General features: G+C 41.7%; 1 protein-coding gene across 2 annotated transcripts in view; it reads left to right on the forward strand.

Annotated features, from left to right (window-relative positions):
- Positions 1-22,446, forward strand: part of AP2M1 (adaptor related protein complex 2 subunit mu 1) — a 148,796-nt gene that overhangs the window by 33,218 nt on the left and 93,132 nt on the right. For both annotated transcript variants that reach the window (XM_078666028.1, XM_078666029.1), the window contains exon 3: positions 20,632-20,897. In XM_078666028.1, coding sequence (XP_078522154.1) covers positions 20,632-20,897 — 266 coding nt within the window. The remainder of the gene's footprint in view (positions 1-20,631; positions 20,898-22,446) is intronic.

Below are 22,446 nucleotides of genomic sequence, written 5' to 3' on the forward strand. Positions count from 1 at the left end.
CTGGAAACGAGCATCCTAGGACCGGTTTCGGGGTTTTCCCCCTTCATTACCCAGGATAGCTTGACTCCAGTGGCATCATTCTTAATCTAAAACAATCTGAGGGACTGGTAGGGAGAGGGTGCCTGGGAGGGGGAGGGAGGGAGTAGATGCCTGAAATCTCACTCTCTGGCATCATTTGGTGACTGGCACAAGCTAATGAATATGCAGAGGTAAGTTTGCGAAAGACGGACATGTTCATTTTATTTCACCAGTTCTGTCTCCATTTCTGGCACAGGGTTTGATGTGTCGCCAATCATCAGTTGGTCTTTTCCTTCTTTCTGTTGGGTTCATTGTGCTTTTCTCTGTTTTTTGTGTGTGTACTTTATTTTATTTTCTCTAACCCTTTCTCTTGTTGCTGTCAATCTCCTTTCCTTGCTGGTGCCATTTCTGTCCATCTCATCTCCTCATTGGCTGCGATAGCAATAGGTAAGAGGCGCATGGCAGACTGTGTGGCGAACACTCTTCCATAAAATCTGTGTTCAATAATAAATGTTAAAATGTTCTATGGTGATACTTCTATTCCTCCTCAAATGGTATGGTGATCACGCGGAGTCATACAGTTGTACACGAGTCATGCAGTTGTATAGTTGGTCTCCTGGTTTAGTGCACTGGGTTAGTCAAGCATGGATATTTACAGCTCCCTACTGGCACACTAGTATCTTGAGTAATATACAAAATAGTTTGCATGAGCCTCCTATTTCTGTTTAGCGATAGTTGGCAAGAATAGGGCTTCTCAAATGTCACTGCATGCTGAACCCACGTCTCCATCTTCCGTATTTAATTGAATCGTTGTTACTCCAGAAGTTATTGTGCACAAACTGTCCTTCTTGAATACAAGGTCCATCTTTGGGAGCCAGTTTTCCTGAAAGTTTGCAGTGCCTGTGTTCCACTGTAGGCACCATACTGAGACTGTGCCCAGCTGCACCCACAACGTATGATCTGTCTTTACTGTGGTTAACTATCCGTCAGTCTTCATTCTGCCAATCTCTTCCCTAGCCCTTGGATCTTGTCTAGTCTCTTCAGTTCTGTCAACTTTGATGTCCCTCCCTAGCACTGCACCCTCCTTCCTTGCCTTCCTTCTTGCTGACAATTTGTCAGGTTTGTGGTGATTGGCTGTACTCAAGGGAACAGTGGTGAGGACCAATTAGTAAATCTAAAAAAATAAATTCTATTAAAACATGTATGTCTCTGTGGAAAGAGAAAGATTTGCATCACTAATGTACTAGTAATCTGTCCAAAACCCTCTTGCTCCTTATTGGGTGAAAGTCTTTCCAACTTGGAAGTTCTGTCTCAAAGTCTCCACTGAGTTACAACTCTCTATCCGTCATATTGCTTGAGTCTGGACACCTGTTTGTGGGAATAAAGGTGAAACCTCTTTTGGCTGCTCCACTTTCTGAACTGTTCATTCCACTTCCTTACCGACCATCCTCCTAATGACTGGCTACTTTCCACAGGACAAGTTGGGCTAATCTTTGTCTCCACTAATATACAGCCAGCCTTTTCAGTACCCTTTCCTTGGTTGCAAACATTGACCAGAGGACTTTATGTCCACGAACTATAAAGAACACAATAGTTAAAACATGCAATTGCGCAACACTAACATCCCGGTTTCTCAGGAGGATTGTGGCCACATGAATGATTCGGATCTTACTATTTCCAAAGAGACGGTTGCACAGTATTTTATATCAGGTTGTCTCTGGTGACTATTTTTTGTTTTCTGATTGGTACTACAAGGTCTGCTCTCGAGGAATATTTGCTTCACTTTCGCTACAAACGTATCGTACAAAGTAGTCGCATTCAAGAAAATACATGTCCCAATAAATGCTGGTTATCATGCACTAATATGCAGTGCCCTATATGTTGAATAAGTTAACCTTTTGCATCAGTGTTCAAGTATAACCAGCTCCTATAGGAACTTTTACTACTCAAGTCTGTGTATTCCAACTTGCCAACCACGCATTCAAAAGAGAAAGATATTGGCTTGCACTCTACCTCTCACACCTGGTAGAAGGATGCACTTAGCTGTTGTGTTGAAGCCAAAGAACGGTGCTTCATTGTTCTTCCTCCACCAAGTGGTAGATCTGCTCCTCTTAAGCTCCTCAATGCGAAGAATCAATATCTTGAAGTATGTGGTATTTATAGAGCCTGCTACCCAACATACCTGCCAGGAGTGCACGCTCGCTGGTCTTGAAATCCATGGGTTGAGAGGCTGTGCTTCCCATTCTTTTACTCCTGTGTCTGTAAATGTCACGCCATCTAAAGGCCCTGCCCATTTGGGCAACAACACCTAAGACGTCATTGAGGCTTCTCTCAACCAGTGCTTAAATTGTAAACGTATAACTGCCAGTGCCTGATGCTTCTCTCAGAAGCCAGCGGCCGATGCAATTAAGTCAGTTCGCCTAATACCAGGATGGTAGTCTTAAATCTACTGTATGCCTCTTAAATCCACCACCAGACATTCCCTGCCCCTTTAGCTCTTGCAGGTTCCAGCTTTTTCTCTTAGTGATGGCTTTGCATGCTTTCTCTTCCTTCGCCTTTAAGACCTGTGTATTTTTCCCCTGTCTTGCACGATAAGAGAAAATAAGTGCTGGTCACAAAAAATAAGTACTGGTGGCCCTCACCAGCAACGACAAGTGCTTATTAGGCACTGCTGTCAATTAGTATCCTGCACTGCACCTGTTAAAAAAAGATAGAAAATACCTCTTTCTTGCCCAAATCTGCCAGAATTCTCCCAAGAGAAACACCCTATTTGTTCTAGTTTTCTTTTTTTATTTTTAATGTTCGCATGAAACCGTACAAATTATAACTTATGGCGTCAGTTTACCGAGCACAACAGATGCCTTATAGTTGCATATATGCACAGTTGCCCTTCCAGCTGCTCCCCTCCCCACTTGAATTCTCAACACGCATTATCCTTCTCTATGATGACTCTCTCATGCATCTTCTATGTAATATTTAATGTAGGTGCAAGAGTGGCTGGTCTATTCCGGGATTCCCTTCTGGCACTGTGACTAGAAGTTCCAGCAACATTCCTGTCCATTCAAAACAATTCTCTGCCATTTTATCATCCGTTCTAACCTCTCTTCATTCTTCAGCTAGTACCCATTCTCTAGATTCAGCATTCTATTGTGTATATGTCGGGCCCATAGATGACCGCCCTCTAATAGCTACTCGTCTGTGTGCTAACACTAAACCTGGCAGTGCTAATCTATAGTGAACCCTACACCCACTGGCATGGTAATAGGTGTAGTAGACAATGACTGGCAGTATTATCTATATAGATCTGTCACCACCTGTTGTTGTTGGATAGTATCCCGGTAGGGTACCAACACCTTGCCATACCAAGGGCATATGTCTGACCTAATCAGATTTTATGCAGTCTCGTCTGCGACAAATAAGCACGATGCAGGACATAAAAATGTGGCAGCTGAAAACGCACATTACAAGGTATGACCCTCAGCAGTGCACATGCTTTACTTTAGTCCCCATCCCCAAGAGCGTTTGTGAGGTCTCTGTCCGTCCCACGGGTTTGTGAGGTCTCACCGTCCGCGGGATCTTGGGCCTATCGGGTTTGAGTATGCTATATAAACGAGATGCCAATTTCCAAGGAGAACCCATGTCCACCAACACCTGCAATGTCCATGACTGGTCTGACTTTTGTGGAAAGCCCGTCCATTTTTCACTAGCTGTTTTAAATAACGTGGTAAATTGCACAACCTGCCTGTTGTGTACTCCCAAATGTCTACTGTGTCTCTGTAAAAATAATGCACCTCTATCCCGGATGCAGGTCCCATAATGTTTCGCAGCCGCCGTCTTTCCAGGCGGAGACAGACCTATCCTTTCTAATGTACACGAGGGGTTGTAACTGCCATGTTGGTTACATTTCTAGAGAATAGAGGTTTTTGCAGTGTGTACTTAATCGCTAGTTCCCATGTCTGCGCCATCCGCCTCACTACATAGGGGCAGCTGTCATTCAGGCGAGCACCCTCCATGAGACCTTGAGGTAAATTTTCTGCACCCTGCGTTCCAGCCAGCAACTGTTTTTACCGTTTAGCCCATCTGTGCACCACTTGGGAGCATGCTAGAGTTGTTCCGTTATATAGTATAGTTCCATGTCCGGTAAACCAAGCCCTCCTCCTTCCATGTCTTCTAGTTTCAGCATTTTTAGCCCAACTGTGCTGCGTTTTCTAGCCCTTATGAGTGAAGCTTAGAGGCTGTCTAGTCTTTTAAACATTTGTCGATCTCTTGGGCATTTAGGCAGAAGCACCACCTTTGCTACCTTAATCCTACCTGTAACTGACAACCGCAGTTTATTCCAAGAGACCACTGAGGCCGTAAATCCGGTCACCACTCTGTATATATTACACTAGTACTGTTTCTCGGTTATATGCGTCACCTGCATACCTAGATATTGAAAGCTTTCCAGTTCCCACCGTAAACCTAGGTCAGGGAAGGAAGTCTTTACCACCTACGGCCAGTCTTGTGATGGGTAATATTAAGAATTTCGCTACATTGATTTTTAAATTTCTGCAGTGCAGATATGAAAATCTGCACAGCTTGTTCTGGCTATCTCATGTACACCAGGGTATCTGTGTGGAGGTAAAGTGTGTTCTGCATCTCCCACCAGTATCCCCAACCCCTGTATTACTGCCCGCAGGTAGGCCGCCAGCGGCTCTAAGGGAAGCGCAAATAAGAGGGGAGGCGAGGTTCCTCTTTGTAGTTTCCAACCATCAGAGATATCTCACAGACCGAACCTTGGCTGTCTGTGCGGAGTACAACACAGATCTACATCTTAGCAAGTTTGTGCCAAATCACATGCATGTTAAAACGGCCCTCATAAAATCTTACCCGATCATATCAAATGCTTTCTTGATATTTAGGATGGCAACCGCCATTTCATTATGTTGGTCCTGTACAGAGTAAATGACGTAAACATCCGGATATTCTTGAGGGTCCCTCTACTGGGGATAAAACTGCATTGATCTTCATGCACCAGTTGTTCAATAACCCCCTCTAATCTATTCGCTAGGATTTTGGAAAGAATTTTCACATCCACATTTAATCATGCAAAGCTGGCACGAGGAGCTGTCCTTTTCCGGATCTGGTTTGGGGAGCATGGATGTAAGGGCCTCTCCTAGTTTGTGGAAGTATTCCCACATACTTTGTTTTGTGAAAGACCTCGAGGAATTTCTCTGAGATCACTTCTGCACATGTAAGGTAAATCTCTGGAGGCTGTCCATGTCTGGTGTTTTGTATCTTGGCATGTCTTTTATGACAGCCAGCATCTCCTCTTTAGTGAGTGTCAACTTTTAAGTCTCATTTGTGAAGTCTCTAGTCACGGTAAGTCCACCAAGAGCTCATCTACTTCAATAGCATCACAGTCTCCTTGTCGCTGGTATAGCATCCCCAGATATCTTTGAAGTTCCCTGTTGATTGAGGGGTATGTCATGACCGACATACTGTCACCTGTCTCTAGGGACATGATCAAGTTTGTCTGTCTCTCCCTCCGGAGAAGCCACACCAATAGTCTGCCAGGTTTAGCCCCTTCTTTGTGTAGTAACTTCCTGTACTCTTTCAGGGTAAATCTGTCATGTCTAGCTTAAGTTACACTTGTTTTAGTTTTCTTTGTGCAAATTGCTGGTAGTGTGATCCTTGGATGCTGCTCCCTGACTCAGTCCATTTGTTTCCTCCTGTTTCTACAGCTTCACACACCCCTCTACAAGTGTATGTCCTCCAAAGCACTTTGGACATATCCTTTTCCTACACACAATCATTCTGAGCTATTTAAATCCTTTTCCTACACACAATCATTCTGAGCTATTTAATTTCATCTTTTGGGGTCTAATATTGTCTCTTAGAAAGACACTCAAATTCTCTACGGAGTTAAAACAAACTGCCTTATGCTCAAACTGGATACATTCAAACTAATCGGCTTCAAGGTTATTTCGCACAAATATTTTGTCATCATTAATCCATTTTTCTTTACGTGTGACTTTCAACCTTGGAATGACATTGCATATTGCTCATCGTGAAAAATACATCTCCCTACCTCTCCTTCCTCTCTGGCAAGACCCTGATTGAACCATTGGTCCTCAGCAAACTGAACTACGTCTGCAATATTTATCTACACTTTCTTTGTGATTTTAAACCCCTCAATCTCCGTTCTTTCACTTCCACCCTGTTCAACTTTGCCTACATGCAACAATCAGTTTGGCTTGTAGGGTGCTATAGATCAATCTGAATAGTTCCTTATACTTGTCTCATAACCTTCAAATGCCTTCCATCACGCTCTCAGTAACTTGTTTTCATGTAGTGCTTCATTCTACTCTTCTGCCGTTTTTAAGCGCCATAAAATAACAGATGTTACTCTTGGCCTGTAAAGATACTACCTGGCATAGATTACTCCAATCTCTATCAATACCCTGTCATCAGAAGCTCTCCCCACAGCTAAACCTTCTGCACATCTAAGATGCTCCTGTTTTCCCTTGTGGCACTTCAAGCCCCCCAACCCCTCCTCCCATCAGCACTTAAAACCTATCCTTGAAATCCATCATTTTCAAATGGTGGTGTCTGCTGCTCTCTTCCCCTACATGGGAATTATAATTGCATTCTGGACTGAATATTTCCCTTTTTTTTTTTTAACTATAGGCTAGCAGTTTATCTTTTTCCCAGCTTAACATATTAGCCGTTCTGGGCAGTGCCAGATGCTACCACTAATTTGTTTTACTTTTTTAGGCTGGATCAAGATTTGAAAAAGACTAGACTTTATTCTATATCCCTTTTCTTAAAATCTTTTGAGAATGGTTTAATCAGGTGACACCCTTACAAAACTTGTTAGCGTTCCAGAATTATATCAAACAAAATAATTTTTCATTGCCTGCAAGTTGCGGTGGTGGTTGTCCAAAATCTGACAAAACAGCAATAATTACTTCCACCAGTACAGCTAAGTTTTTCTTTTCTTTAATGTTATTTTGATTCAGTGTAAATGTCCCTAGACAGAATATGAACCTATAAATAAATCTGTTAGGTAAGCAGTTTGTTTTCTTTCTGTAAGCTAAAATTTCAAATTGCGGGAATCTGACAAAAGATCAGCTGTTTTCAGCAGTTGCAATTCTCCTTTAGTTGCACTAGCTGCCTTTGGATCGCAGAATTCTTTTTAAGACTGTTTGACCCATAATGCCTATTATGGTCTAGGCTCGGATGCCATTAAAGCAATGTTTCATCGCTATGTCCCTACCAAGCAGCTACGGTCTGCCAGGAAGAATTTGCTGGTAGTCCCCAGGTACAAAATGGTTAGATGGGGAGGCAGGGCCTTCTCTACTGCCGCTGCTAGGTTGTGGAACTCTCTTCCTGATGGCTTATCAGGCCTTGTGTCACATTCTCTTTTTCGTAGGGCTTTGAAAACCTGGTTGTTAACACAGACTGTGATATGATTTTCTTACTCAGCCGTGCACTAGTTCTCTGTAGCCCCTTGATGCCCTTGGGCTAAGTTTTTTGCGCTTCATAAATGTAATATTCAGTCATTATTCATTCATTCACTGTATCCATCTACACTAAAAGCACGGATCCGTTTCTTTACTTTTACTGAGTGTTTTTACAGGTTTTTATAAGAGCATCAATTCTTAATAAATGACCACAGAGCATGTCAGTAGGGATCTGTGAAAAGAAGACCCACTTCTAAAACCATGAGACCAAATTTCACACTTACCCAAAACTGCATGCCACATCTGGACTCTGGGCAGCCTCACTGTTTTTCAGTTTGACTGGTCGAAACCCCAAAATAGAATACATGGGTACATTTTTACATTCACAAGTTTGAAGTGTCCTGCTGATTAACCATATAGAATGCTGCTTTTGCATGGACTACTAGGAATTCTTGACTTCAATATGCGACTATTACTTGAAATGCATTAATGGATAATATTGTATTGTGAAATTGTATAGGCCAGATCAATAAGACAGCTGCTTCATGAGCATATGCTAAATATGATTACCATAAACCACATGTGTAGCTGCCTTTTTGGGACAGGTAAGGGGAGCTGTAGTAGAGGACTTCACCAAATGGTGGATTTACCGGAGACTTGATATTTTAATATGTTGCTGTTTGCTCTTTTCCTTTGATCATGTACAGTATACTCATCTTCCATTGCCATTTTCTCCTTCAACAGAATGTCCATTCATAATCATAAGCACTGAATAGTCCTGCCCACGTGCAGCAACCCCAGAGCACTGTTTCCAAGTTCACATTGTGTGTAACGTCTTCGCCTTACTTTGGAAAGGCCAGGAAGTACATGTGAGGCAGGTATAATTTAACAACCAGAAAAGGCTAGATTCCTTTTCCATTCATTTGCTTTAAAAACAGGGGAAATACATAAAGACTTGGGGAGAAAATTCACATTTTAAAAATGTCCATCAAAAACCCTTTTGATTTTCTTTTAAAGTGAATGAAAGGGAAGGACAGGCCAATGTGGCTCTATATGCTGCAGCTATGTTAGAACTGTCGACATTGCACCTTTAAGGTTACCTAGATCTCCAGTGTCACATCATGCCCTATAAGTGGAGGGTAACTCATTTCTGTTGTCCGGCTGTTGCTGACAGGATCTTCAAGTACTGAACTCTGCATTTTTACACCACAACTATTTTCAGAACCTTTTTGTTATTGGTTCACTTTGTGTCCTTTAGGGCAGAGTATTTTTCATTCCCTCCTTTACAGGGACCCCTGAGACAATGTTCCAGATTGCTGTCATCACATTCCTGACCTTATCACGGGTCTAGGTCAAAGTCAAGCACACATCGTCGCCTGTATATTTCCCAATTCCTCACATTCCCAGTCGCAACGCAGACCTGATTCCACATTCGGATCGTCAAGTGCTTACCACTCGTCCACATAGACGCTCTCATACACTATCTTGTTATGTATGGACGTCATTAGTACTCATAAGGAAGTTCTTATAAGAGGGGTAATACAACTAAATATCATGGTTCGATTTGAGCCTGCCATGACAGTTTTTGACTCCAACCTCTGGTAAGACAGTTTCTTCTAGTTGTCAAAAGTACAAGTCACCAGACATGGATCCATCTTTCCTCTGCATGGATCTTCCCCCACATTCCATCATTGTATCAGTTACTCGTAAATTTAACACCACTGCTCCTTTAGCTACTTTACCTCCTTATAAGGAACAAATAGCTGGATTCGGTAGGAGGGAAGATATGTGGCATAACTGTCACCACTAGGAAATCGGGGGGCGCCCTCCTAGATTGCTGCGATAGGTCATTCTGGGACTTACTCCAACAGTCAATGGACAACCTTTAAAGATACTGATGTAAAGACTTAAGAGAAATCTTAAATGAAAGTTTGATGGTATCCAATCAAGTAATCAGTGCTGCAGCAGGCACGTCTCTTCTCACAGCCCAAGGATGCTGTTGTGGTCTGGCTTTATATAATTTTCCTTGCTAAGACTCGCAGTTCTCAAACCTGAAGCACATGACCAGAGTTTGAACCTCACTTTTTTTGGGGGAACGCATAATTTTTGTCACATGCCAATGATGAGATGTCTTGAAAGAAAACTGAATTGGCCGGTCTACCAGCAGTTTATTTTGAGAAAGTTATATAGGAAATAATCGTGCAACCCTTACAACCGTCGATATTACCTCAAAGAATTTAAACCACTCGATAGCCTCAAGGTAAACAACACCACCGGAGGTGGAATCGGCAGAGAAGGCAATCCAGAGGCCTAGGAGGTTACCAGTAATCTTCCTCTGATGCTAAATCTATCGCTTGTGACAAGCAAAAAGTTCTCACATCCTCTTTTCTGTTGACCACTTCGGTAGAGGAAAGCTTAATAACTTACACGAAACAGTGGAAATCCATGACTAGCAACAAATCTGTTCTGAATATTGGGTGAAATAGATACTATCTTAGGTTCAAATATCGTCCACCAGCAATTCTGAACAACTTTATTTATTTTATTTATTTATTTATTCAAAGTTTTATATAGCGCGAACAAAGTTTTATATAGCGCGAATTTAGCAAGAATTCCCCGTTCTCTCGAATAGGCTGTCCAGAAGGTCCCTTCTCATACAGGTGGGGGAATTTATTCCCGTATTTTCTAAGGGCCAAAGAATGAATTCAGAACAGGGTCGTACTGGCCTATAGGTCAATCGGGCAGTTCTGGAGGGGCTGGTCTGATAGATCAGTGTGTAGGCTGTTTTTGTGGAGGTTTGTGGGCCTATTTTATGGTATGGTGGTTGTGTTTTTACTGTTTATTTCGATTATATTAAAACAGGCATTGCCTGCAACAAGCAAAAATGCATGCAGTCTCCCGTACCTTGCAAGATACCCTTACACTTGTCGCTACAAGTTCTAAACTGCCCTATTTTCAGCGTGGGCCACTTTTATTTTAGCTATCTTCTTTGCATATTGCATTGATGGTTGTTTGTTTCCATCCCACTGTAGTTCCTTTGTTACCTGGGAGCAGTTTTGGATACAGTAAACACAAGTGTTCCCTTCAGAAGAGAGACTATTATTTATCTTTGAATTGCCAAATCTGGGTAAACATCCTTTCAAAGAAATGAGGCAAATATCTTCTCTTCTAGGTTCAATGACAGACGTTTGCAACAATATTTGAAGGATCTATTGGAACCGTTCTCAGGCGACTGGGAAAACCAGTAACACAAACAGAGCAATCATTCAGTTGGTGTCTTCAGCAAAATCTGCTCAAGGAAATGAGTTTTCATTAAGACATTCGAACACTGACGATAGTAACGGATGCCTCCCTATCCAGTTGGGGTGTTCGCGTGGATCATCTTCATGGCACTTTGTCTCTGAAGGAACAAGTGTACCATATCCACCTCCTAGAGTTCAGAGGTGCACCTAGCCGTTCAGCCATTCCTTGTCCAGATCCACAGTCTAACTAATCATGCATTATCTGTATAAGCAGGGTGGAAGAGTTTCAAAACCTTGTCTGTAGAGGCCCCAATAATCTGGAAATGCCTAATATTCATTAATCTCAGGAGTACAGGTGTTCATCATCCAGGCATCCAGAATGTTCAAGTGGACTCTCGGACATTGTTCAAGAGAACAATGCAGATTTGTAAGGCATATTTTGCCATTGGTGTTTCCTGCAAATGGACCTCTTTGCAAACAAATGAAAATAAATGCCCAAACCTAGTCACTAGGTTTATCAACAAGGCAAATAGGGCAATTCCCAATGAATCAACTGGCCAGGCACATTTTCTATCCCCCCCCCTCAATTCCCATGTTGCCAACAGAAATTATCCAACTGACTTATTCGAAGGTCAGAATGATACTTATTGCTCTAGGGTTGTGCAGTTAATGGTGATTCACAGACCCTCTCAACATCAGAACAACACACAGGATACTTCTGTACAGACTGTAACTTCTGCACACGTTTGGAGGCTATATTCTTGCACAGGTGTTTTTATAGTAATTGGGTAGTAATGAGCACTTGCCCCCAAATTCCTCCCGTATCTTCTCTCACATTTTAATGTTAATCAATTTATTACTTTACAAATGTATTCAGAATCCCTCGTCTCGGGCAGAAAGGTCCCTCCATACACTTGACTTGAGAAGTGTTAATGTTTTATCTAGACCAGACAAACTACTTTAGTTCAGACAGTTGTTTGTCAACTATGGTCCATCAAAATCTATGTAGATGGATTGTCTCTTGCCTACTTCTGTGCTATCGAAAAGCTAACAAAGCTTTACCCAATAGATCAAAAACCCATTCAACCACAGGTAAAGTTGGTTATCAGAATTACTGAGAAATATTCCTTTTTAAAAAAAAAATATTTTTTATTGTTTTTAGAGTATTTTACCCCCTAACCGAGGGTAAGAGGCACAGCGTATCATAAAATAAAATTTCTTTTGTACAGTTAAAGTATAGCATACATGAATTTAAAAAGGCATATAATATACACAATTCAAAGAACAGAAAAAAAGAAAAAGAAAAAAAAAATATTAGAAAATCAAAAAGGTGATAACTTAAATACATCATAAATACTTCATCTTATCTCAATGGTTAATAAATTGATACAGCTCTATATATAATTCTATTATCCTACATCTCTTCCTTCCATCTAGTTATTGGTCCCCATATTTTCAATCCCAATTTCCTCCCTTTCTTTCCCCTTCTAGCATAGATTGCTTTTTCCAGATTATATACATTCAAAATCCTTGCCAGCCAATGTTGAAATGTCGGTGGAGTTGGGTCGAGCCAGGCTGAAGCAATACATAACCTAAAAATCGCCATAGCCACAAAAGTAAAATAACATTCTTCCCCCTGAATACCATCTGAAGTTACACCCAATAAGATTAAGGAGGGGGTTAAAGTAACTCTTAGTTTCAATGCCCTGTGCATATAAGTCTCTATTTCCCTCAAAGTTGTGCATAATTGTGGGCATATTGCAAATACATGTACAATATCTGCTTGTAAACTTCCGCATCTTGCACAGTTAATACCTGTTGTAGCCCCCCACTGTGCAATTTTTGCCGGGGTGTAATATAGCCGATACAATGTCTTATAATGTTGCGCCTGTAGGGCTGCAGAACACAAAACATTCTGACCCAACTCTAATGATATATTAAAGCAATCCATTTCAACATTTAGTTTAGTTACCCAACTTTCCCCCCATTTCTCCAAATCATCTTGTTTTGATTCTATTAATTCATAGTAAAACCTTTTGATACTACAATCAGTTCCTTGCTGTACCAACTCCAAGATATTATTTTTCTCAAACCCAGCAGTTCCCCCTCTTTTGTTTAACAAAAAACTTCTCACTTGCAAATACTTAAAAAAATACCTTGTTTCTATCCCATATTTTGTTTGTATCTCTGAGAACTGCATGAGGCCTTCAGTTCCCATCAAATCGCCAATTTTAATAATTCCTTTTTCAACCCAATCCATAAACACTAGATCGGAAAAGATTTCATTAGGAAAATTAGAATTATTCTTCATTCTTGTATATCTATTATTTTTACCCAAGCCATATCTCTTACTAAAAGCCTTCCAGATATTATAAGCTGCCATCAGTGTCTTAAAACGTGTCCTCTTATAATATACTGAATCAAAATTTCTAAGGAGTACATTATTGACATCTTCTCCCAAGAGGAGTCCATAGATTGCCAGAGTTCCTAGTTCATCTTCCCCCTCCCTCTCTGCACCACCAATTAGCCCCACCATGTATTGCAGGGCAGCTGCCCAATAATAAAGTTTCAAATCCGGTAATGCCCAGCCTCCTCGTTCTCTTGGTAGTGCCATAAAGCGTAGTGCTCTTCTAGTCTTTCCTTTAGACCATATGAACCTATTAATCAAAACTTCTAACTTTTTAAACCAAGAATTGTCAAACATCAATGGGATCGCCCTAAATATATATAAAAACTTTGGTAGCACTAACATCTTTATAATATTTATTCTGCCAACTATTGACAGGTGGAGATTGTGCAACCTGTCCAGGTCCCTTCGAACCTTAGTTATAATAGGGGCTATATTCAATTCCACTACCGTGTCCAATTCTGAGGTAATTGTTATACCGAGATAAACGCCTGTTTGTACTACCCTATGATCCTGACAGACTACATTATTATTCTTAATTATTTGCGTTTTATTAGTATTAAAGGAATAGCCTGAGACCCTTCCAAAACTTTTTGCCTCTATTTCCACATGTCGAATAGCCTCTGTAGGTGATGATGTAAGAACTGCCACATCATCAGCATAAGCAAGTATCTTGCATTCCCCCCTATGCGTATTCAGTGGAACTATGTCTTCATTTCCATCCATTCTCCGAATCAAGGGATCCAAGTACATAGCAAACAGTAAAGGAGAGCACGGGCACCCCTGTCTTGTCCCCCTCTTAATTTGGATCTCCCTAGTTAACCCCGAATTTACCCTTACAGCAGCTACCGGATTCCTAGAGTGTTTTTATTGCATTCACGAATCCCTCGCCAAACCCCACTCTTTTTAAGACACACCATAGATAGTCCCAGGAAACCCGATCAAAAGCCTTCTCGGCATCTAAAAACAATGCCGCCATCGGGCCCCCTGAGACTTCCATGGTGTCCAATAAAGTAATAAGTTTCCGAGTATGGTGGGTCGTTCCGCGTCCTGGTATGAATCCATGTTGATTAACGGAGACTAATGGTGTTATCACATTTGCAAACCTTACCGCTAGTGCCTTAGAATAAACCTTTGTATCAGCATTCATAAGTGTGATAGGTCTGTAGGAGCCCGGTTCACTTGGTGATTTACCTTTTTTTAATATAACCACAATTTCAGCACCTGACCAGGAGCCTGGTACAGATACCCCTATCTGTGCTTGTTGCAGGGTCTTCACCATATCCTTTCCTAGTACTTTCCAAAATACTTTAAAGAACTCCATAGGTATTTGATCAGGCCCTGCTGCCTTTCCAGAGGGTAAACTCATGAGGGCAGCTTCAATCTCCTGAGAATCTAATGGTAAGTCTAATTTCTCTCGTTCTTCCTCTAGTAACATCACTTTTTCAATACTTTCTAAATAAAGTGCAATTTCCCCAGGATCTTTTTCTTGCTGCTCTTCGTATAATTTCATATAGAAATGTCTAAAAACTTCTCTAATCTCCTGCGTATCTGTTACCTCAATCCCTAAACTATCTTTAATTGCCCTAATCTCTCCTATCGCAGTTTTTTGCCTTGCTCGTACTGCTAACGTTCGCCCCACCCTTTCACTAGCTTCATAGCACTTCTCTCTATTTGCTACGTATATTTTTGCTGCCTTGGTTGCTATATTTTCCTCTGCCTCACTCCTTATCTTTGCTAATTTAATAAGCAAAGCCTCCAATGATTTTCCTGTTACTGTACATTCATTTAGCTCTTCCTCAGCAAGGAGCATTTGTGATTTTACTATTTGAATTCTATGTTGTTCCTGTTTACGTTTATTCGCACTGTAACTGAGTCTCCCCCCTTATCCCCGCCTTGAAGCTATCCCATACAATACCATCTGATGCAGTACCTCTATTTATTGACAAATACTCCCCAATCCATTGCATCATATGTTGAATATAATCCTCATCCTCCAAAAGCACTCTTTCAAAAGTCCATCTTGTACCCCCCCTAGAACTCCGCTTGGCAGTGTAATTTAAAATTAACGGGTTATGATCAGACAATAAGCGTGGCATCCTCTCAATCTGAGATTTAGATAAACAGTTACTTGATATCAAAAAGTAATCTAGCCTTACACTGACCCTGTGTGGGGCAGAGTAATATGTAAATCCCTTGTCTTGTGGATTTAAACTATCCCATAGATCTATTAAGGCATTGTTCCTAGCCAAAGAGCAAATTGCTCGGAAAACTCTTTTCTTCCTACCTTTATATGTTGTATAAGATCCTGTATAAGATCCTTCCCTTAATCCTAACCCCCCTACACCATTGATATTAAAATCACCTCCAAGAATAATACAAGGTGCCCATGCAGCTAGCTCTACGTCCAAGTATTCAAAAGTTTCAGGATCATCCTCTGTAGAACCATAGATAGAACCTAAAGTTATCCATTCCCCCCCGACCATACACTCTACCAGTGCCCATCTCCCCCAAACATCCTCTAATTTCTTCCTCGTAACAATAGCCCTACGTCTTGATAGTATTGCCACCCCCCTATTTCTAGATCCTTGTCTCGAGAAAGCTAAGGTTACAAAACCCAGTTGTTCCAATAAATATATTTCAGATGCCATAATGTGTGTTTCTTGTAAAAGTAAAAAATCAACTCTCGTATTTTTTAACAAAAGAGATACCTTCTGCCTCTTCTGCCTATCATTCAGGCCGCATATATTCCATGTCATTATTCGTACAGCCATTAATGGACATCAAACACATATCCAATCCTTTTTAGCCATTTCAAATCAAATGCTTGTTTCAAAAAATATAGCCTCCACCTTTTATTGTTTATTTTCTTTTGATTTCTTTTCCTTTTCATATATAGTTTTTCCGTACTGTGCCTCTTACCCCCAAACCCTCCCCCCCTCAGAGCCCCCCCCGTCTATCCCTCCCCCCCCTACTGGCAAATAGGTCCGTGGGACCTATATGTGGCAACTGTGACCCCCCCAAGGGTGACGCACTCTCTCTCCCATCTCCATTTCCCCTATACCACCCATAAAGCACACCACTATCCCCTTCATTACCCCCCTGCACTACCCTTCTTCATATATTCCCCCCCCCCCCCTCAGACTCTTGAATATATCAGTCTCGTAGTCTTCTTTTCAGGTTCTATTGTTTACATTTTCTGGTTTCCGTGAGAAATCAAAGCCACTGTACCATCCTGAGTTCTGTTTTCTCTCAACCACTTGGGCCTTTATCTCCGAGTAAAATACTTTAAATTGCCCATTCTTCACTACCTTTAGTCTACTAGGAAACATCAAATATGCCTCATATCCTAATTTTTGAAATGGAGTTATTAACTCTCTCATCCTCCATCTCCTCTCAACTGTTGTGTGGCAGAAATCGGGCCTAGCAAAAAATCCAACATCTTTATATCTGCATTTAGCCTGGGGTTTTGCCTTTGCCATGATTTCTTCCCTTAGTAAATAGTTTCCAACATATATAAGTATTGCCCTAGGTTTAGCAGACATATTGCCCTTACTCTGTACAAACGGGAATCTATGTGCACGTTGTATTTCACTTTCCCAGTTCCAACCTGTTATATCCGGCAGTGCACCTCTAAGCAATTCAATTACATATGCCCTCACGTCTTGGCCCTCCTTCCCCTCTGCCACACCTAGTAATCGTATGTTATTTCTTCTCTGTCTATTCTCAAAATCCTCGAGTTTCCACAACACATCTGACGTAGTTTTTTCTTGATCTTGTTTAAAGTCTTGCCACTTGTTAACTTCATCTTCCAAATTTCCAGTTCTCTCCTCAACTTCAGTAACCCTCCCCACAAGGTCTGTATATAGTTTATTAACTTTCCTTAGAGAGCCTTGTATCTTCTTACTCTCTTGTCTCGCTCTGCGGCTCTCCACTCTAGCCTCCACTTGAATCTGTTTCAACATAGAGTACATTGTTTCAAATCCAAGTGGGTCTTGGCCTTGACCTGGAGTCTACCCCTGTGGCATATCTTGAGCTGGTGCAATACCCGTTGTCTCTTGGTACAACTGAGATGTCGCAGAGTAGTCCCAATCGTCTTTTTACAACCTTTACTTGACTTACACCACTTTTAGATCTCCTCCTCCTTTTTCTCGCTAGGGTCTTTGATATACGTCTGGAGGGGGGTTTATGAGCTGTTTCCTCCCTCAATTCCGAACTATCTGAACTATCTGAAATATCAGATTCTAATCCGGATGGGTGTAGTTCCACTTCAACATCAGTATCAGAACCTTTTGAGACATTAGTTGACTCTGAGCTTGAGCCAAATTCAGTCCCTCCCACCGCTCCTTCTTCCTCTTCATCACCGCCCTCATTGAGTGAAAAGAAACAATCGTCACTTGGTGAACCTGGATTTTTAGGAGACTGTAAATTAACACTCCTGGGATTAGAGACCAAAGCTAATACCGTTTTATCAATCTGTGACTCTGTTGATTTGGTCATTATCACCTCCATTTTTCCTTGTTCCTCTATCCCTATAGTTTCTTCTACAAGGACCGTATCATTATTCACCTGTATTATAGCCCCTACCTCCTCCATACCCTCTAATACTAACTCCGCATTAAAGTGTTCCTCCCCCTCCCCCAGCGTTACCTGCATTGTCTGCATTTGTTTTGTCCCCATGTTAACCAAGGTCTGGATGGAAGCAGGAACAGTCTCGAAATCCTGTATCTGTTCCCCTTCATTACCCAGCGCAGCATCTGACCGTTCTATTTCATTCACGATGTGTAGCGGAGCCTGCCCTGACCTCTGCTCCAGGGACTCCGAGTGCCTCGCCTGGTGATTCTGTGAGGCTTGCCCTGTCTGCTGCTCCATTTGTAGTCCCGCCTCCTGCACAGCCTGTGTTCCTCCGGTCCTCGCGCCTGTCTGCTCCGTAGCGCCGTTAGTGCCGCCATCGAGTATACCGGTGAGTATCACATTCACCTCCTGATGACTCGTTAGAGGGCGTACCTCAGGATTCATTGACAGCGGAGTTTGAGGGATTGCTTTACCTGCCGGTTCAATTGTTTTAGCGTTCACCATCGCCTTAACGTTCAAATGCGTTGTAGCAGCTGCAGGAGAAAAAGCCTCCAACACCGTGGGCTGTCTCAATCCTGCCTGCTCAAGTGTCTTCGTGCCGGTATTATTCCTCCTGGCTACGTTAGACTTTTCTTTTAATTTCTCCTTTTTCTCTTTTTCCCTTTGGTTTGCCGCCACACTGTTAGCAATTATCTTGATTGATTCAGTGTCTCGATCCTCCATTTCCCGTGTGTTTGTTTTGGTTCGGAGATTTGCCGCTGGAGCGTCAGGATCGCTACAAATTACTTTCTCCTTTGTATTTTTGTGTTGTTTCGGTGCCATGATACACTCCCTCCAGCGGTGCAAACAGCAATGAGTTGTAGCGATAATTCTGCCAAACAGTTCACGAGTGCGAGTCAGGCTCCCTTTAATGCTATCCTTTAAATCCAGGACATACCATAAAGTCTCGGTGTGAGAGCCAAAGTCGGTTGATAACCAGCTCACCGTAGATAACTTCCTTTGATATTTAACGTCGAAGAAACCTTTAATTTTCATCGGGAGGTTTTTCTTTTCAGAAGGGACTCTTCATTAATCCTTCTTTCATCCCTGTCAGTTAGCCGAGTGGCGCGCTCTGTATTCCATTCAAACTACAGCTTCAGGAGTGAGGAGAGAACACGTCTTCCCTCTACGGCCTGCCAGCGGCCATCTTGCCCCCAAATTCCTCCCGTATCTTCTCTCACATTTTAATGTTAATCAATTTATTACTTTACAAATGTATTCAGAATCCCTCGTCTCGGGCAGAAAGGTCCCTCCATACACTTGACTTGAGAAGTGTTAATGTTTTATCTAGACCAGACAAACTACTTTAGTTCAGACAGTTGTTTGTCAACTATGGTCCATCAAAATCTATGTAGATGGATTGTCTCTTGCCTACTTCTGTGCTATCGAAAAGCTAACAAAGCTTTACCCAATAGATCAAAAACCCATTCAACCACAGGTAAAGTTGGTTATCAGAATTACTGAGAAATATTCCAATTTCTGAGATTTACAAGAACCCGGAGACCTGCTCACACCTTTTCAAGATACTATTGTCTTGCTTCATATTCTAGCGCAGATGCCCACATTGGGCAAGCCTGTTTAAGAAATCTTTGTTTAGGTATATTCCTTTTATCTCTTTCTCCGCAGCTTATTGGATGAGCTAGTCATTCTATTTAGTGCTAATGAGTATCAATGGAGATCCCCTAAAGGAGAAGGAATTGTTTGAGCTGCAATTCTAGTTCTCCTTCAGGGGAATTTCCAGTGAAATCATAAGCTGCCCTCCATACTCTCCGATGGAAAAGATTTAGTCTAAACTTACATTTTTACTTGCGGCATGGAAAAGAACTGTTAACTGCCACCTACAAGGCATGATGGGACACTCGACCATGGTCTAAGTGCCTTTTAAAGGTACAGTGTCCATTGTCATTTTAACTTCGCTGCAGCCTTCAGAGCTATGTTATTGGGTTTTGCTTTTCATTTGCTTTAAAAGAAAAACAAATGGTTTGTTAAGAATGCTTTTTAAACTTCATTTTTCCTCCTTATGAGTGACTTCACAAGGTGTTATGCATTTCCCTTCTGTCAATATATTTCCTCACGTTTCCAATGTGAGGTGAAGATGTTACACAAAATCGGACTTTGAAAAAGTTCTCCGAGATCATTGCACATGGGACATATGCTTATGATTTCAGTGGAGATTCCTCTGAAGGATAACTAGGATTTCAGGTAAGAAACAATTGCTATGTGCACCTAAAATCAAACTACCATTTGAGTTTATTTAGAATAGTCTTAAGATCTCAATTCATTCTATGTCCGGAGTTAAAGATCATTCTGTCGGGGACTAAACGTACTAGAAACACCATGACTTGATTAACTTCTCATTTATAGGCATTTTGTTCTTTCAAAGGTTTAGTAGGGTATTTTTTTTGTTTGTAATTGGTACCTGTCTGATCTCAAATGGTGAATGTGCTAACATCATAGGGGTCCGTGTATTTACTGTTTTCATCTCCATGGCTCATTACTCAAAATGTAATGTTATGAATAATTTAGTTTTGCACAAGGCATCCATGTGCAACATTTTATCTTACTTTTTTTGATGACATTACACTAAAGCAAGATTTTTTTTATATACTTTGCCTCCTTAAACTGAAGGCATGTCAAACAGTCCTGATAGTTTCTTTGATGCTTCGCGTCTTCTTATTATTGGTATAGGGATTAACCGATTTTGTAGGTCTGTTTGAACTTCCTGCTCACCTGTGTTCTGAACCACACATCTGAGCAGATCCCCAATTTGATTATAGTGTTATGTTCCACCAGGAATGGCCATCTACAGGCTTGTTGTGTGATTTTAGGTGGACTTTTCTTCAGAAATAGATTACGATCACATCTAATGTACTCCTTTGTCTTCTTGTGTGTGGAATTCCTGCAGACGGAACGCAGTGGATGCCTTTCGTGTTAATGTCATTCATGCCCGGCAGCAGGTACGCTCCCCTGTTACCAACATCGCCCGCACAAGCTTCTTCCATGTCAAGCGCTCCAACATTTGGCTGGCAGCCGTCACCAAGCAGAATGTCAACGCTGCCATGGTATTTGAGTTCCTTTACAAGATGTGTGATGTCATGACCGCCTACTTTGGCAAGATCAGTGAAGAGAACATAAAGAACAACTTTGTGCTGATCTATGAACTGCTTGATGGTGAGTAGGACCCTTACTCTGTACCCTAACTGGCCTGTTGAGCTTCTGGTACTAAGTGGGGTCCAAATATTTTAAGGGGCTCTGGGATGAGCACCTGTTTTCTCTAGGAGGTGCTGGATGAAGAACAGACATTCTTGAAAAAAGTTAAGAGATAATTTGATTTATGAACTTCAGGATGACTTTGTAGACCATGCATGAGGTAGGACATTTGTCCATTTTGCACCTCCATCGATTCATTTGCAATCTGATCTTCAAGCAACCTTGCACCTAAAGCAGGTGAATGGAATGCATGAGTACTAATTAGGTACTTGTGATCGGTCTGCTATGCAGACTTGTGACTTTGCAGTCCGTCTAATATTTGGACTGCTGGATAGCGCAGAACCCATTTAAAAAATGTTAGTGAGCTGGATAGAGGAATTATCGTGGTGCAAATTGTTAGTCTCATTGATCTTTGTATATCTAGACATTAATGGAGGCATATAAGGTGATGTCTGACCACAGTTGTGTGTGTGTGGGGGGGGGGGGGGGTGATGCTAATGGACTATTTTTGGCAGGATTTGTTCATGATTCACAAAGCATCAGTTTGCTCTATTCTGTGGTTCTTATTGCTTTTACTAGCTCAGAGGTTCTTATCCTGTTACAGGCGCTGGATATCAAGGGTATGGTATAAAGTGTTGGCACCCTGGTACAGCAATACCTAACTCCCTGGCATTGCCATGTACAATAGGCAGATTATTCATTTATGCACCTGCCTTAGGCTGGCCATACGTGTTAGTGACAAAGGTTCAGTGCTTTAATTGGAGAGTCAAATGAAGCCAGTAATGTTATTGCCATCTTGCATTGCCATCAAAATCTAAATACAATGTACAGTATCCACAATCAGTCTACTTTAGTCCTGTATCTAATGTGTTGGCAAGAAGATTAACGTCCTAATAGTTCCTTCCTTGTTGGAAACATTTTCCCTAACTCGTGCAGAGGTGGTGTCTTTATCCTATGTCTCAGAGTAGTTATTGTAGCTCCTTGATGGGCTATACATACTCTGCATATTTTTCTAAAGCTGTGGCACCTGCTCTGGAAAGCCTTTTGTATTTATTTCCCCAGTGATTCAGCAATCAAGCAAATTCACTTAGGGTGTTTCTACTTTCTACTTTGCTTTTGTGAGGCATTAGAACCAGACTCAGAAGCCACGGGTCGACCAAAGTGCCCTCTTTGTGAAAGTGGCTAGTACCCCCTCATCCCAGACTGAGAGGCTGATAGTTGTGGCAGTAGTGGGTATACAGGTCTTTTTTCCCTGTACACCAATTTACCCATACACCTACACAGGGACAGCCTACTAGCTACCTCCATGTATAGTAGATGCAGTTTTCCATAACTGGGGCCTTTTATTTTCTGGATGTCTGGGAGGGATCGATCTGGTGGTGTCCTTTCACTTATGTGCTTGGTTTGGAAAATGGTTGAGGCCATCTCTCTCCACTTGTGTTCTGTGTGCTCACATCTCCGGACTCCTCCCCCTTCCAGTAAAAAAAAAAAACAGGTGTCCACTGGGTGC

Source organism: Lissotriton helveticus, chromosome 11 (genome assembly GCF_964261635.1).
Source record: "Lissotriton helveticus chromosome 11, aLisHel1.1, whole genome shotgun sequence".
NCBI lineage: Eukaryota > Metazoa > Chordata > Amphibia > Caudata > Salamandridae > Lissotriton > Lissotriton helveticus.